General features: G+C 45.4%; 2 protein-coding genes and 1 long non-coding RNA gene across 10 annotated transcripts in view; 1 reads left to right on the top strand and 2 right to left on the bottom strand.

Moving 5' to 3' along the window:
* The window catches only part of LOC122425567, an 82,036-nt gene extending 68,206 nt beyond the window's left edge, over positions 1–13,830 (bottom strand). For 2 of the 5 annotated variants that reach the window (XR_006264905.1, XR_006264909.1), the window contains exons 1-2: positions 13,420–13,747; positions 5,365–5,473 (exon numbers count right to left, since the gene is read on the bottom strand). This is a non-coding gene — a long non-coding RNA (uncharacterized LOC122425567). Of the gene's footprint in view, positions 1–5,364; positions 5,474–13,419 lie in introns of all 5 variants that reach the window. The other 3 variants (XR_006264906.1, XR_006264908.1, XR_006264907.1) reach the window with 3 other exon arrangements.
* Positions 1–14,338, top strand: part of ALPK2 (alpha kinase 2) — a 139,108-nt gene that overhangs the window by 45,533 nt on the left and 79,237 nt on the right. For 3 of the 4 annotated variants that reach the window (XR_006264903.1, XM_043444041.1, XM_043444043.1), the window contains one exon: positions 9,301–11,020. Coding sequence is in view for 3 of the 4 variants with exons in the window: in XM_043444041.1 (XP_043299976.1) it covers positions 9,301–11,020 (1,720 nt within the window). In the remaining variant the exon portion in view is untranslated. Of the gene's footprint in view, positions 1–5,831; positions 5,952–9,300; positions 11,021–14,338 lie in introns of those variants that run through there. The other variant, XM_043444042.1, reaches the window with a different exon arrangement.
* On the bottom strand, positions 6,657–7,274 carry LOC122425566 (uncharacterized protein C11orf98). The gene has a single exon (XM_043444044.1). It carries the CDS (start codon positions 7,272–7,274, stop codon positions 6,903–6,905), a length of 372 nt encoding a protein of 123 aa, XP_043299979.1. The 3' UTR covers positions 6,657–6,902.

The raw sequence follows: 14,338 nt of genomic DNA, 5'->3' as shown, positions 1-14,338 counted from the left end.
TTTCCTTATTGGACGGGGATCTCCTGAGGGAAGACCTCAAACTTTAACACTTTCATCTTCCACACAGCAGCTAACATAGTGCCTTACACGTGGGAGATGTTTCTTATTATTTTGTTTGGCTGTGTAACTTAAGACAGTCACGTCTTCTTTGGACCTCAGTTCTAAGATCTGCAAAATAAATCATCTCTGTATCAATCAGGGTCTAACCAGGAAGACGACTGATGCTTCCCTGGTAGCTCAGATGGTAAAGAATCTGCCTGCAATGCAGGAGACCTGGGTTTGATCCCTGGGTCGGGAAGATCTCCTGGAGAAGGGAAAGGCAACCCACTCCAGTGTTCTGTCAGTCAGGGTCTAACAGAAAGACAAAAACCAAGCCTTCAATGCCAAGTTACACAAGTGACTGAGCCAGACGGGGCAGTGGGGTCCCTGGAGATAAGCATCAGCAGGAAGCATCATCTTCTACCTGCAGGGACGAAGCGGGGTGGGGTGGGGGTGGGAGGCAGGCTGTTCATTCTTGGTGGGCTGTCCTGTGGGACCTGGAGCTGCAGGAAGGGTGGCGCCTGCTGCAAATGCCACCTGAGGCTGGCTTCTCCCCTCTGCCCACCCTCCCATCTTCTGCCTAGGTGTGCGCATGCTCAGTTGTGTCTGACTCTTTGTGATCCCATGGACTGTAGCCTGTCAGGCTCCTCTGTCCATGGGGTTTTCCAGGCAAGAATACTGGAGTGGGTTGCCATGTCCTGTTCCAGGGGATCTTCCCGACCCCCACGTCTCCTATGTCTTCTGCATTGGTGGGTAAACTCTTTACCACGGCACCACCTGGGAAGCCCCGTCTCCTGCCTTCCTTGGGTCAAGTGCAGCACAGAGCCTGTGGTCCTGGGAGCAGGGAAGATGCAGGTTCCAGGGGCCAGCTCTGTAATAGCGAGCACAAGAGAGGACAGGGGCAGACGGTCCCTGGAACAGCACAAACCAAAGGCCCCTTCATCTCCCCAGATGTCTGGTTTGGTACGTCTGTTGGATAAGTAACTAGATAAATTGGTGCATGTACAAGGAATCTCTTCATCGATTTTAAAATACATCTAGCTTCTTGCGGAAAATACCAAGAAATTCCGTGTGTTTGTAGTGTTGGAATTCTTCCATCTCCATGATGAACATAGCTTTGGGGCATGGAAAGAAAACCTAAGCCTTACTTATTGCTTTAATTATTCTGAGTAAGTCAGTTTATAAAACGGACAACAGCAGGTAGGCAAGTCATAAGCTACAGACACTTAGAGTCAGAAAATGTTATGACCTTCACCGTGTGCTCTGACCGCAGGAAGGACAGGATGTCATCATGTAAGTATTTACTGAGCCCAGTCTCCCCCCACTGCTGCACAGACAGGCTCAGGGAGGGGGCGGGGAGACAGCTCATTCCCAGATCTTGTTTTCTTCCACTGGAACATGGGATGAGTAATAGAGTCATATCTGAAATTCAGGGAGGGTTCCAAATCTTACCTCTAGCCAATAGTTGCAGCTTCTTCTACCAACTCTGTCTTCAGGGCACCTGGCCAGATCTCACAGTTTGAGTTTCAGCATTTTTAACAATGGTGAGAGCGTTTTTGGGGGAGCAGGCATATGACCTCCAGGAGACAGAAGGAAAGGAGCAGCCACAGGAGCTGGGGTCATCTGCTTCTCATTCCATATGGATGGAACTTATTTTATCTGCGCCACTGCAGTCCTGATTACAGGCTTCCCTGGCGGCTCAGACGGTAAAGAATCTGCCTGGCAATGCTGGAGACCTGGGTTCTATCCCCGGGTCAGGAAGATCCCCTGGAGGAGGGCATGGCAACCCACTCTAGTACTCTTGCTTAGAGAATCCCATGGACAGAGGAGTCTGGTGGGCTGCAGTCCATAGGGCCGCACAGAGTTGAATGAAGTGACTAACCAGGAGCGGCAGCAGTCATGAATAAGGGCTTTCCAGGTGACTGAGTGGTAAAGAATCCACCTGCAATGCAGGAGACCTAAGAGACTGGGGTTCGATCCCTGGGTGGGAGAGATCCCCTGGAGAGGAAAATGGCAATCCACTCCAGCAATCTTGCCTGGAAAATCCCATGGACAGAGGAGCCTGGTGGGCTACAATCCGTGGGATTGCAAAAGAGTTGGGTATGACTTAGCGACTAAACAACAACAATAACAACAATCATGAAAAAATAAATGTATGAAATAGTACATTTGAAAACACGACACCCTTCGGGGATGATGAGAATGATGGTGGTGGTGACTGAAGCGGGGGGATTTAAAAGAGCATCCATTTGAACAGGTCTGTTGAACCAGCAGCTAAAGAAAAAAATGACTGCATGTCTTTTATTGCACTTGATACATTCTGTTCCCCAACTCCTTGTCTTCATATTCTTATTTTATAGCATCACTAATCCCATGGATCCTTGCCCTGGGTTCTTAGTTCTTACTCACATTGACAACACTTGTTCACAGGACACAAAACCAACCCGAGTGGGTGGAATCCCAAGGAACTTTTAGAATTAGCGCTACCCCCAGCCTCCAGCCTCCCCTCACACACTCCACCCCAGCATCAATGGAAAACAACCTCCTCCTTTCCAGTTCAACATATCGGTTCGCCTGTTCTTTGCCATCAGGCAGCTGTGATGTTAAACTATTGGCTCTGAATTTTTTGGACAAAAATGCTCTCAGGGAAAATATTGTTCATGTTGATTGAGCTCTGTCATGTAAAGACAGTCTTGTGGGCGAGGTCATCCAGGTCAGCACCAGATGGATCATAATGCTGATTCCCTGGGGAGGAGGCTTCAGAGTTGTTCCCACCCTATTATGTCTCCTTTGGTGGTTACTAGGCTGCAGATTTTCACTGACTGTGGGCTCTTGGTTCTTGAGATTACCATGCAACTGGGGATAGAGGAGAAGGCTAGGGCGAGTTAAATCGAAAAAAAACTCACTCCTCTTGCTGGGAGTCAGCCATTTTTCTTGAACAAATGCTACCCACATTGCCCTTGGCTGGTGTTGAGAGTTCTGAAAAGTGATTCAGACAAAGGCTGCTGGTGTTCTTGCCATAAAGGAGGAAACTTCCAGGGGTCCTTTATTTCAGTTTTCGCTGATGCTTTTCATCTTCTACTTCTATGCCATTTAGCACAGAATTGACTCTCATCATTTTAAGTGAATTTTCATATCATTTCCTTAATTTAGAAGTTTGGAAAACTTGTATCTCTTTATAAGCTTGATAGTTTCCCAATACTTCAAAGCTGTTCTGATAAGGGTAAGGGTAATATTAATGAATGCAATTCTTAAAAATATTGTATATTGAACCCTATTAATATTAGGAAGATCTCATGAACCAAGTTTTTCCAAATGACCAATATATGATACAAAATCACCCGTGGGTTAAAGATCCATGTAAGATGCAGTGCAGACCAATGGATTCTGTGTACCATGTATGAAAAATTCATTGATCATGTTTTGGATTCCACATTGCAACTAATCTTTGTGTAGTATCAAAGAGGTTATCTAAAATCATATAAAAAACCATTAAAATATTGGTTCCTTTTCCAACAACGTATCTGTGTGAGACCAGATTTTTCTTCATATACTCCAACCCAAACACTGTAGTGCATCCCATTGAAAACAGAAGCAGATACAGAAATCCAGCTGTCTTCTATTAAGCCACAAGCTACACGAAAAAAATGTAAAGCAATACCCCTCTTCCAATGTTCAAGAGTCAGACATGACTGAGCAACTTAACATGCACAATATTACTTTGTTTTGCAAAAAAAAAAAAAAAGTTTTTTTTTCCTCTCTGATCCTGTTCTGGTATTTTTCCATAAAAATATGTCACTTATGCACACTTGTAATAAGTCAATTTTTGTTCTTTTTGAAGGAATAAACAAATGTTTTCAATTTTCCTATAACTTTAATATGGTCAACATTGGTGGATTTTACCCCCATAAACAAATGTCTGTTGAGTCCTCAATTATTTTTGAGAGTTGAAAGGGGTCCTGATGCCAAAATGTTTGAGAACCTCTGGTTTAAACAGAATAGATCAAGCTCAGAAGAAGCCCCCTTTACTTAAGGTCTCATGCATCCCTTTTTCTCTCATATGGAAGTGATTTATTTAGAAAGAGCCTAAGAGTAATCAGGCAAGATTTTCACAGCAAGGTGGAGGAAGGCTGCTGTCTCCTTCAGCCAAAAGGAGAGGTACACAGGTATGCAAGGAGAAAGTGCAATTAATTGTTCATGGAATTTCTTCCTGGATGGTTTTGCATTCCTGTCAAATCACCGTGGGGCCCACAGGCAGGCCACTCTACCCGCATTTCGCCAAGGTTCTAAACCCCAGTCCTGTGTTTATGCCGTTTCAACGGCTACCACCGAGGTCCCTGTTTTGAGTTCCCTTTGCCCTTCTGGAATGCTCCATGCAACTGGGCACAGAACAGACAGTAAGCACCTCTGAGAAGTTTACCATACCTCCCCCGGAGGTTTTCAGTCATTTTAGGGCTGGACATGATGTCTCCCCCATCTCCTTGACTGTTTTTTTTTTTTTTTTAATTTTGAAAAATTTATTTGGCCACACTGAGCAGCATGTGGGATCTTAATTCCCCAACCAGGGACTGAACCTGAGCCCCCTGCACTGGAAGCTTGGAGTCTTAACCACTGGACCCACAGGGGAAGTCCCTCCTTGACTCCCCGTCAGTTCTTACCATTATGTTGGTTCACACTCTTGTCAGTTTACCCACGAAGATGAAAACTCAGAAAAGAAACCCGTTATTTGCAGATGTGACCTTTCTCTGCACCCTGTCATTTCCCTCCTCTGAATGTGCATTTTCTAAAGGGACACTCAGAGCCAGGCATAAGAGTCAGAGACTCTGGTTTCCTCTCTAAGCTCCGCCACTTACCAACTTTGTCACTTTGGGGGAAATGACTCCTTTGAGCCTTGGTTTTGCTGACAGGGAGCAGCCAGCATACTGTTTAATACAGGAGGCATTCAACAAGGCTGGGTTTCTTGCCGGATTTTCTCCACCTCCTCGTTAGGATGCTGAGAGATAGTTATCTAGGACATGCCAACCGCAAACCATAACTCTCTCAAAGGCACTCATTAGACAGTGAGAAGTTAATTATACTTAATCCAGTTCCTCTTCCTCTTTAATGTACTCAGGATGACTTGTAAAATCTTATATCAGCTAAAACATATGTTCCATAAAATCTGACATTACTAAATCATAACATTCCCTGATCTGTTAATTTCATCATTCAGAAATTAAATGCACGGAATCCATTGATTTTCTCCATATCTTTCTAAAATTTGTTGTGTTTTCCCTTCTTGATTTTTGCAAGTTGCCTCTGTTCTCTCCTTCATTGCTTTCTTACCTGGTCCTTTGTGCCTCTCAGGCACATTTTTTTCTCTTCCTTTCTCTTCTTCCTACATGAATCATAGTACCTTCAGGGTAGCTGGTTCATTCAGCAGGTGGATCATGGCCTGGATAGAACAGGAAATCAGAATTACTTGGGATATTCCAGAAGCCCCTGGGGGCTGTTTTATACTCTGTTTAAGCTCTCTTGTGTGCATGCTCAGTAGCTTCAGTCCTGTCTGACTCTTTGCAACCCTATGGACTGAAGCCTGACAGGCTCCTCTGTCCGTGGGATTCTCCAGGCAAGAATCCTGGAGTGGGTTGCCATTCCCTTCTCTAGGGTACCTTCCTGACCCAAGGATTGAACCTGAGTCTCTTGGATCTCCTGCACTGCAGGTGGACTCTTTACCATGGAGCCACTGGGGGAAGCCCCATTTGAGCTCCCAGCTGAGGCCAAATCTCCAAGAACTCATCAAAAGCGGCATGAAGGGGACGGCGTGGGCCACGTGGGACTCACTCAGAAGCCCCTTTCTCTCCAAGCTCCCCTCAGCTTCAGCTGAACAGACCTCAGCCTAACGAATGATGAGCACGAGGATGTCTTTATGGGTAGGCCAAGGACAGTTTGTAGCACAACGTGTTTGGGAACTTGAAAAGTAAATTCTTGGGCCCTCTACCCACAGATTCTTTTTGTCAATATTTGTTTATTTATTTACTGTGCTGGGTCTCCGCTGTGGCGTGCAGGAGCTCTACTTGTGGCATGTGGAATCTAGTTCCCCAACAAGGGATCAAACCCTTACCCCCTGCATGAGGGAGTATAGAGTTTAAGCCATTGTTCCACCAGGGAAGTCCCTAGCCACAGATTCTGATTCAAGAATTTGAAACTGATGTAAGATTTTACAAGTCATCCTGATAGTTTCTGCATACTTCGTAAGAACCACAGAAAACCTGGTCTTAGTGCTCTCCCATCCTTTTTTCTTTTTTTTTTTTTTTTAAGGGTAAAATAATGTTCACTTTATTAAAAATATAATCCAGCAATGGAAGCAAAGACAATCATGGTCACTTGTCCACCCTGGTCACACAGGGGAGGTGGCAGGGCTGTTTTCAGGACCCTCGCCTCCTCCGACATCTCTACAATAATCCTCAGTTTTGTCAGAAATTTTGTCACTGGGGAGACAGGGCCACCAAGGAACTTAACTTCTTGTTGCCTTTGCTCAAGTAAGCGCTGAGTCCCATTTTCCAGTTGTCTTGTTTCCACACTCACGGCCCCCTTTCCTTTTCCCATCCCAATTCCTACATTTAATCACACACATCTCAGTGGGAACGAGGGGGCTTTATTACAAATGCAGTTGACTGCTTAGGACTCTCTCTGCAATTTTTCTTTTCTACTCTCTTTTTCTCAATACATCCCTCCAGGGCAGGTCAGTAGGCCATTAGGAAAGAGGAATACAGGGAGAATGAAAAGGAGCAATGCTCTCTCCAAAATCATCTGAAATAACCATCGAGTCCTCTTGGCTCCAGCTTGAGAATCTTCTGGTGGAAAGGGTGTGAGATTCAGAATTAGCTCTTATCTTCAAGGTCCTCCATATCTACATCTTGGGGGGATTTTGTCGTCTTTTTTGATTTGGGCTGCAGGTCACTAGTCCTGGTTGGCTTGGGAGGGGCTTCCACTTCCATGGCTGCTTTCTCTTTCTGGGCAAGTCGGATCTGCTGGAGGAGTTTTCTGCGCTTCTTCCCAGACAGAGTAATGTTGGCACGTGCACTGGACGCCCGCTTCTTGAGGTGGTGCCGCGTAATCAGTCCTTCGTCTATCACAGCTCCGACCACCCGATGCTTCAGTCGCCGCTCCCGGTTCAACACACGTCGTCGCTTGAACAGCTTCTTCTTCAGCTCCGTTCGCGGCCGGTTGATCTTTCCACCCGGGGCACCCATCCATCCTTTTATCTTAAAAAAAAAAAATTAATTTGTTTGCTTGTGCCAGATCTTGTGGCACAGATGTTGTGGCACATGGAATCTTCCATCTTTGTTGCTGCATATGGGATCTAGTTCCCTGACCAGGGATTGAACACAGGCCCCCTATATTGAGACCGCAAAGTCTTAGCCACTTGACCACCAGGGAAGTCTCCCCTCCCCTTTTTAAACTGCGTTATATTTGACACTGAACGCCATGTAAGTTGAAGGTGTGCAATGTACTGATCTGACACCTTTATATTGCAATATGACTGCCATAGCAGTGTCAGCTAACACTCTTATCACATCATGTAATTATCATTTTATCACTTTTGCTTTCTTATAGAGTCTATATGGCATAAAGTTTCTGCTTCACAAAGTCCTTTCACCCTGATTTTGTCGTTTGAACCTCAGAATAATCTTGTGAAATAGTCAGGAGCATCTAGTGACTCCCCCAGAAAGTTGCCCTAAATTTCAGCCTCTCTGTGCTATTGGCCATGGCAAATCCAGGGATTGGCTGTGGGTCAGGCCTGGCCAACCTCAGCCACCTCGAGTGTCTTCTACTTGAGAATCAAGTTGCCAACAAAACAAAGTATTAATGCAGTTGAAATTAATCTGTGCTTTCTGAAGATGAGGCCTATGTGAGTGGGTATCCAATAGATGAAGGCTTATGAGCACATACGAGGTCAGGAGACAAAGAGGGCCCTCCAGTAAGGAAGAGAGAGGATAAGAAAGACTGTGTCCCGTGGCTGTAAACATCTAACACTGACCCTCCTGGGGGAGACACTTGTGCATCTTTTATGCGCATGAGTCACTAACCTCTGAGCCTGAGCCAGACCCTCAGCTCCTGCTTTCTGAAGATGGATAGTACATAATACACCAGCAGTGTTACAATGAGGTCAAATGAGATAAATAAAAGTGCAAATTCCGAAGCTAGTGTAGGGACTTCCCTGGTGTTCCTGTGGCTAAGACTCGGTGTTCCCAGTGCAGGGGGCCAGGTGTGAGCCCCGTGGGGGAACTAGATCCCATGTGTACACCCGTGCATGTGTGCATGCTGGGTCACTTAGTCATGGCCAGCTCTTTGTGACCCTATGGACTGCAGCCCGCCATCCCACATGCTGCAAGTAAAGATCCCGCGTGTTGCAGCAAAGATCAAAGATCGTATGTGCCGTAACTAAGACCTGGAGCGGCTAAGTATCAATAAACAAACAAAAATTAATATTAAAAAATAAAGCAGGTACAACATGTGTTTATTGAGACTGCAGAGCCTGGAGAAGTGTTCTCAGGGGAAAGATCAGTAAAGCAAGTCAGGCTCCAGGCCCTATGTGGCTCCAGTCAGGAAAGGGAGGGGTCCCCAGCACCATCCTTTCTGGAGCAGGGAGAGCAGGCTTGGCGTGATCCAGGATTCAGTTTCTTCCCTGCTGAGCCAGAGCCAAACACCTGGCGGGTATTGGTCAGGATGGCATGTGGACATTGGTTTCCAGCCAGAGGGGCTCATGGCTGTGGTTTAGACTTTACAGTCATGTTAAATTAAAGAGGAAAGGGCCCTATTCTTCATGCACATAGTCCTAGTACGGTATTATCTTTACAGCCTCCTGGCAAAAATCATGTTTTCTTAGCACGGTCTTTAAAAGAATTACTGCTTATAGCAGTCCACTACAAGATGTAGAGTGCTTTAGCTCTTTGTGTACTATGCCTTCCTTCAGAAAGTAATGCTGTTTCAAGTTCCTATAACATAACATGACTTAAAATAAAAGACAGAAGAAGAAACTAGAAACTGTTTCCCCATTCATCTGAGTTATTCTCAGCATTTTCGATTTGGGGTAAGACTGCGGAAAGCCTTAAGGGAAAACGCTGAGCATCTCAGCCTGTTGCCTCTGACCACAAACCCCTTCCCAGGGGGACCCCAGATCTTGAGTGTGCAGGAAAACCACGGTCATTATCTGTGTGTGCCATGATGCAAGGCACATCGGCATGCAAACTTACGTGTCTCCTCTCTTCATCCTAGCTGTACCCAAAATGACACGGCTGTCTATCAAGTCTCTGCTCAGAACTGTTTTGGGATGATCTGCTGCTCTGCTTCTGTTGAAGTGCAGAGCCCATCGGAGGACCGACCACTCTCTCCCAACCCGAAAGATGACGGGCACACAGGTTGGAAACACGACCCGGAGACGTATGAGCAGGAGAGCCCAAATCACACTGATGAGAAAGAGCACCCTTATAAGGAAGGAGAAGGTATCGCTTCAGGTCCTCCCACGTCAGCTGACGCCCCCTCCTCCAAATCTGACGGTGCTTGTTCACGCCAGGTATCAGCCGACCGTGACCCTGGTGCACCCGACTCTGAAAATCCCTCGGCGGTTAAAGACACAAGGCAAAGCGAAGAGGCTGGTGATGCTGCTAACACAGAGGGCATTGCGGACGGGTTGCCTTTTCCTAATTCAAGTGATGCTCCTGGTAAACAAGATGTGTGTGGCCACAGGACCGTGCATTCCAAAGTACCAAGGTTAATAGATGGTGCCTTAGACCCCGAGGGCCCTAACGAGGAAGCCTTGAACTCTAGTCACCAAAATGCCAGAGTCCAGAAGTACATCAGCTTCAGCCTGCCCCTGACACAGGCAGGCTCCTCCGCTCCTCCAGCTGCCAGGCCCGCCAGCCCCCCGGCTTCCAGCACAGACTCTGACAGTGACTATGAACTTTGCCCAGAGATAACCCTAACCTGCACCGAGGAGTTTTCAGATGATGACCTGGAGTATCTGGAATGTTCCGACGTTATGACAGATTACTCTAATGCGATCTGGCAAAGGAACCTGCAGGGTACGGAGCGTGTTTTTTTATTAGAAAGCGATGACGAGGAGATGGAATTCAGTGAGTGCAGCCTGGGTGGGTGTGAGGGTTTCTTCAGTGAATTGGGTCGTAGGCCCCCGGTGTCGGATGACACGAGGCCCATGGACGCCACCGCTGGCCTCTGTGGTCATCACTCACCACCCCAAGAAGTTGGGGGAAGGAGCAGCTGGGCCTCCACGCGCAGAGCCTCATCCTTGCAAGCGGGGATGCCCCTGCCCCCGGGACCTCAGCAGGATGGACAGGCTACGGTGACAGACCCAGGCAGGTATAAACCACCCGCTGCCTCGGAGGTTGCTGAAGACGGTTATCCAGGAATTCAAGGAGAAACCAGAGACAGCCACCAGGCCAGAAAGGGATTCTCCGGTGACAACCTGCTAAACGTGGATAAAGCGGTGACTGAGACAGAGGGGACGCGCCTGTCTGGAGAGTCAGGACAACCAGGGATGAGCCGCTGCTTGGAGACCACGGCCGGGAAAAGAGTCGGGGGAGAAGACGTATGGAGCCGGAGGGGCCCTGAGAAACCTGCCAGGACGTGGCGACCGGGAATTAAGGGAAAAGCCAAGAGGTTGAATTCCAGCCTGGAAGAAAGGACGGCAGAAGCCTCCCTGAATCGCCTCTGTCCCAAGGGACCTGTTAAGCACCCACTAACCCCAAGTGACAAAAGAAACAGCTCCCATGCCAGAGCAGAGGGGACCGATCTGAAGCCCCAGTTTCCTGCAGGAGGCCGAGCGGTTCCAACCCAAGCAGAGCCAGAAGCGAAAACCCTGCAGACTCCACCCAGCTCACTCTCCAAGAAAGAGAACTTGCACTTCCAGGGAGAAGGGCTGTGGGTTACAGACGTATTTGAAACAAGCAAGGTTTCAGGCTGGAGTGATCATCCTCAGGTAAGACTCCTCTTTTACAAATTTATAAGCTCAAATGTATTTGTGTGTGTGTGCATGTGTGTATTTCCCTTCCCTTCACATTCACAATTGCTGTACCACAATCTACATCAAAATAATTCTCCCAGTACCACAAGGGGACTTGTGAATGACAGGGGCTGCTGCTGGGAAGGAAATCTGGTTTTGAAAAAAGGCCCAGATAAACCCTAAGCCATCCTAATTATAGCAAAAGACAGATAGAAGTAAGAGGCACTAATGGGATTCTGGACAGCTGGAAAAAGAAATCTGATATTTTGTCTACTGCATGGGTTTTATCAGGCAATGTCACTATTCAGAAAGTTTTCAAGCAAATGTTTTGGGTGTAGTCTTTAAAAGAAACCAAAACATTCTTTTTAGTGATTTTCTGGGGCACTTTTGAAACTTGGTAAGTGCTGGCTTTTATCAGAATTCATAGAATGAATGAGAGATTTTGGTGTGTCTAGAAGATTTGCAGAATTTGCTTAATGATGGTGGAGAAAGTAGACAAAGTAGACTTTGCTGTGCTCAAAAATCTAAGTAGATTTTTGAATGAATGTCTGTTTCATTTTTCTTAGACCACATAGTGTAAAAGAGGCAAAGAAAACACTGCAGGAAGTAAAAAAAAAAAGTTTTACCCTATTACTCATTTGGGGGTATATTTGAAAGAAATGGAAAAATTAATATACAAAGGATGTTATGTGATATATGAATTTATTATATTTTTAAGTTTAAAGGGTTTTAAGTGGGCTTTGAACTGATGCTGTACTATGGCCAAGATTTGATTTCTGTAAATAAAAACCTAAGAGAAGTTATTTATCAATTATTTTTACTCAGCCTGTTTTACCTTCTCCCAACTCTGTAGCAGGAACTTAGTATTGTTTTTATAGAAGACTAGATAATACTCCAAAGAAAACTAAGCATTCCCAAGTGCATTCCGTTATTGAATTCACTTTGGGAAAAAGTAAAAATTTAATGCATTGATGATTTCTAAAGGCCCAGTCATAATATAGCCAATTTGAAAAAATCTCCAGATGTGAGAGAGTTTTTTTCCTGAGCAGATTCTTCTGTTCCACTGGCCAAATCAGTCATGTAACAGCCACATTTACTCTGCTCTTTTGCAGAAGTGCCAGCTTTACCCTCTGTGGTTGTTTAACACACCAGTGACCACAGACTCATGCCCAAGATAAATTTAAGGAGGTGCTTTGGCCAAATAGTAGTACAAAATTAAGTTGCAGTGTTAATTTTTCCATGTCAATAGACACAGCATTTCCTTTTCTGCTCATAAACTACTCTGCCTTGCTCAGCTAAGTGCCTTTTCACAGTTGTTCCGCATCCACATTGAGCATTTCATTGGGCAAATTATTTTAATTATTAAGTGTTGTGTGTGGAGGGGGAGGTGTTGCCAAGTGGCCCCCAAAAGTAAGTGGAGGGGAAGGGGCTACTGACAAGGTTAGTTTTAGACCAATTGCTCTGGAAGGCAATTCCTAGCTCCCTCAACTGCCCAGAGTTGAGAGGCATTGAAGGAAGGAGCCCCCTCTCTCGTCCTCGGCTTGTGCCCTAAGCTGAATTCTGAGATGGAGAGCTCTGGGGACCAGCAAGCTCTCTTGTTTCCTGGCAATGCAGTGAAATAAAATGGGCCATCTCTGGGACCCTGTTGTCTCTATTGAACTTCTTAGGGCACTCTTGCTTATACACTCACACATTCATGGATGCACACCCATCTTGCAAACCCTCAACTCAAGGGCCCATCTGTGTTTTCAGGCATGACCAAGGCAATGATCTGAGAACCACGAACATGACGTTTTAGATTGCTTGCACTCTGCAGGTGGAGGGACCATTTCTTACTTTGCTGTTCTCCATAGCAGAGCCAGTCTCTCACTCAAGGGTCAACATGAGTAGAAGCTGTATATTCAAAAACAGTTCTGTGCTGCAGAAAAATTTTGACTAAAGCAGGAAAATTATGCCACAGGGATAGTGGCATAGTGAACACAGATTTCTTCTACCATGCAAAAAGTCACTCCCTAATTGTAGATGTCTGTGTTTCTTACACATGTACACAGCATAGCCAGATTTATATCAAGTGGCTAAATATGGCAAACATGATACAAAAGCATTAGAGGTTCACTGAAAACTAAATCAAACTTTCTATAATGTTGCTAAAAAAAAAAAAGCCCAAGTTATGGGGATGAATCCTCGCATAACTAAGTCAAAATACATTTAAAATATTTATTCTCAGACATCTGAGGCTCATGAGAACTTAAAATTTGAAATGGCTAAAAATTCTTGGTTGGGGGTAATATTAGTAAATATGCCCACTCTTGAGTCTTGCCTGATTCACTTACCTTTAAGGTGCCCAGTAGTAGAAACAGTAACCAGCATCTTACCTTCTAGGATGTTCTCTTCATCGTTGTATTGCTTTTAGCTTCTGAGAAAAATTCCATATCTCTAATTCTATGTTACAGCAACAAGGCTGACATGTAAACTAAACCATCTCCAGGAGTCCTTATTTCCTGTCTTCCTTTCCCACTCTTACAAAGCAAGGCCATCTTGTTCTGATCTGTCTTGGAGTAGTACTTGCCCAGGCTAAGATTGGAAAGCCCCCAGTGTCTACATTTATGGAAGATTCCTAAATTAATCCCAGTTTGGGAGTGGAAAACAGAGAGGGTACCCCAGGCTAACTTGAATCATCTTCAAGGATTGCACTGCCAATCCTTCACCTTGGTTCTGATCTTGCTTTCTTGATCCAACTCAGAGGCGAGGCCTGCCAGCCTGCCCATCTTAAGTTTCCCTGCAGCCACACTGGGGTAAGATCATCCTTGCTCTTAAACCAGAAGTGCTGTGTCTGTCCTTCTGCAGAGTTGCCCAGCCTCACCCCAGAGAGATTTGCATTTCTCTAAAGAGACGGGATCTTAAGTATACAGTATGGAAATGTATTCTTAGGTTCTGATAATTAAGAATCTTCCTGACCAGGATATAGCACTAAGTTAAGAAGGTGAGCTCCGTGATGGTAGGCAAGCTGGTCACTGTTTTGTTCAGTGATATGTCCCAAGTCCTTGGGATAGTACTAGTCATATAATATGCACTCAATAACTGAGTGAGTAAGTAGCCATATGGTACTAGGTTACTAGATTGAGTCCTCTGTCTTTTTTTTCTTAATGAGTCTGGCTAGAAGTCTATCACTTTTGTTTATTCTTCTCAAAGAACCAGCTTTTAATTTCACTGATCTTTGCTATTGCCGTCTTCCTCTCTGTTTCATGTATTTTGGCTCTGATCTCTGTGATTTCTTTCCTTCTACTAACTTTG

The sequence above is a fragment of the Cervus canadensis genome, chromosome 23 (genome assembly GCF_019320065.1).
Source record: "Cervus canadensis isolate Bull #8, Minnesota chromosome 23, ASM1932006v1, whole genome shotgun sequence".
NCBI lineage: Eukaryota > Metazoa > Chordata > Mammalia > Artiodactyla > Cervidae > Cervus > Cervus canadensis.
This window is presented reverse-complemented; position numbering and strand designations above follow the sequence as displayed.

Bases quoted from the DNA above. Each gene is read 5' to 3' on its own strand.
- LOC122425566 (XM_043444044.1), bottom strand. From the start codon at position 7,274: ATGGGTGCCCCGGGTGGAAAGATCAACCGGCCGCGAACGGAGCTGAAG.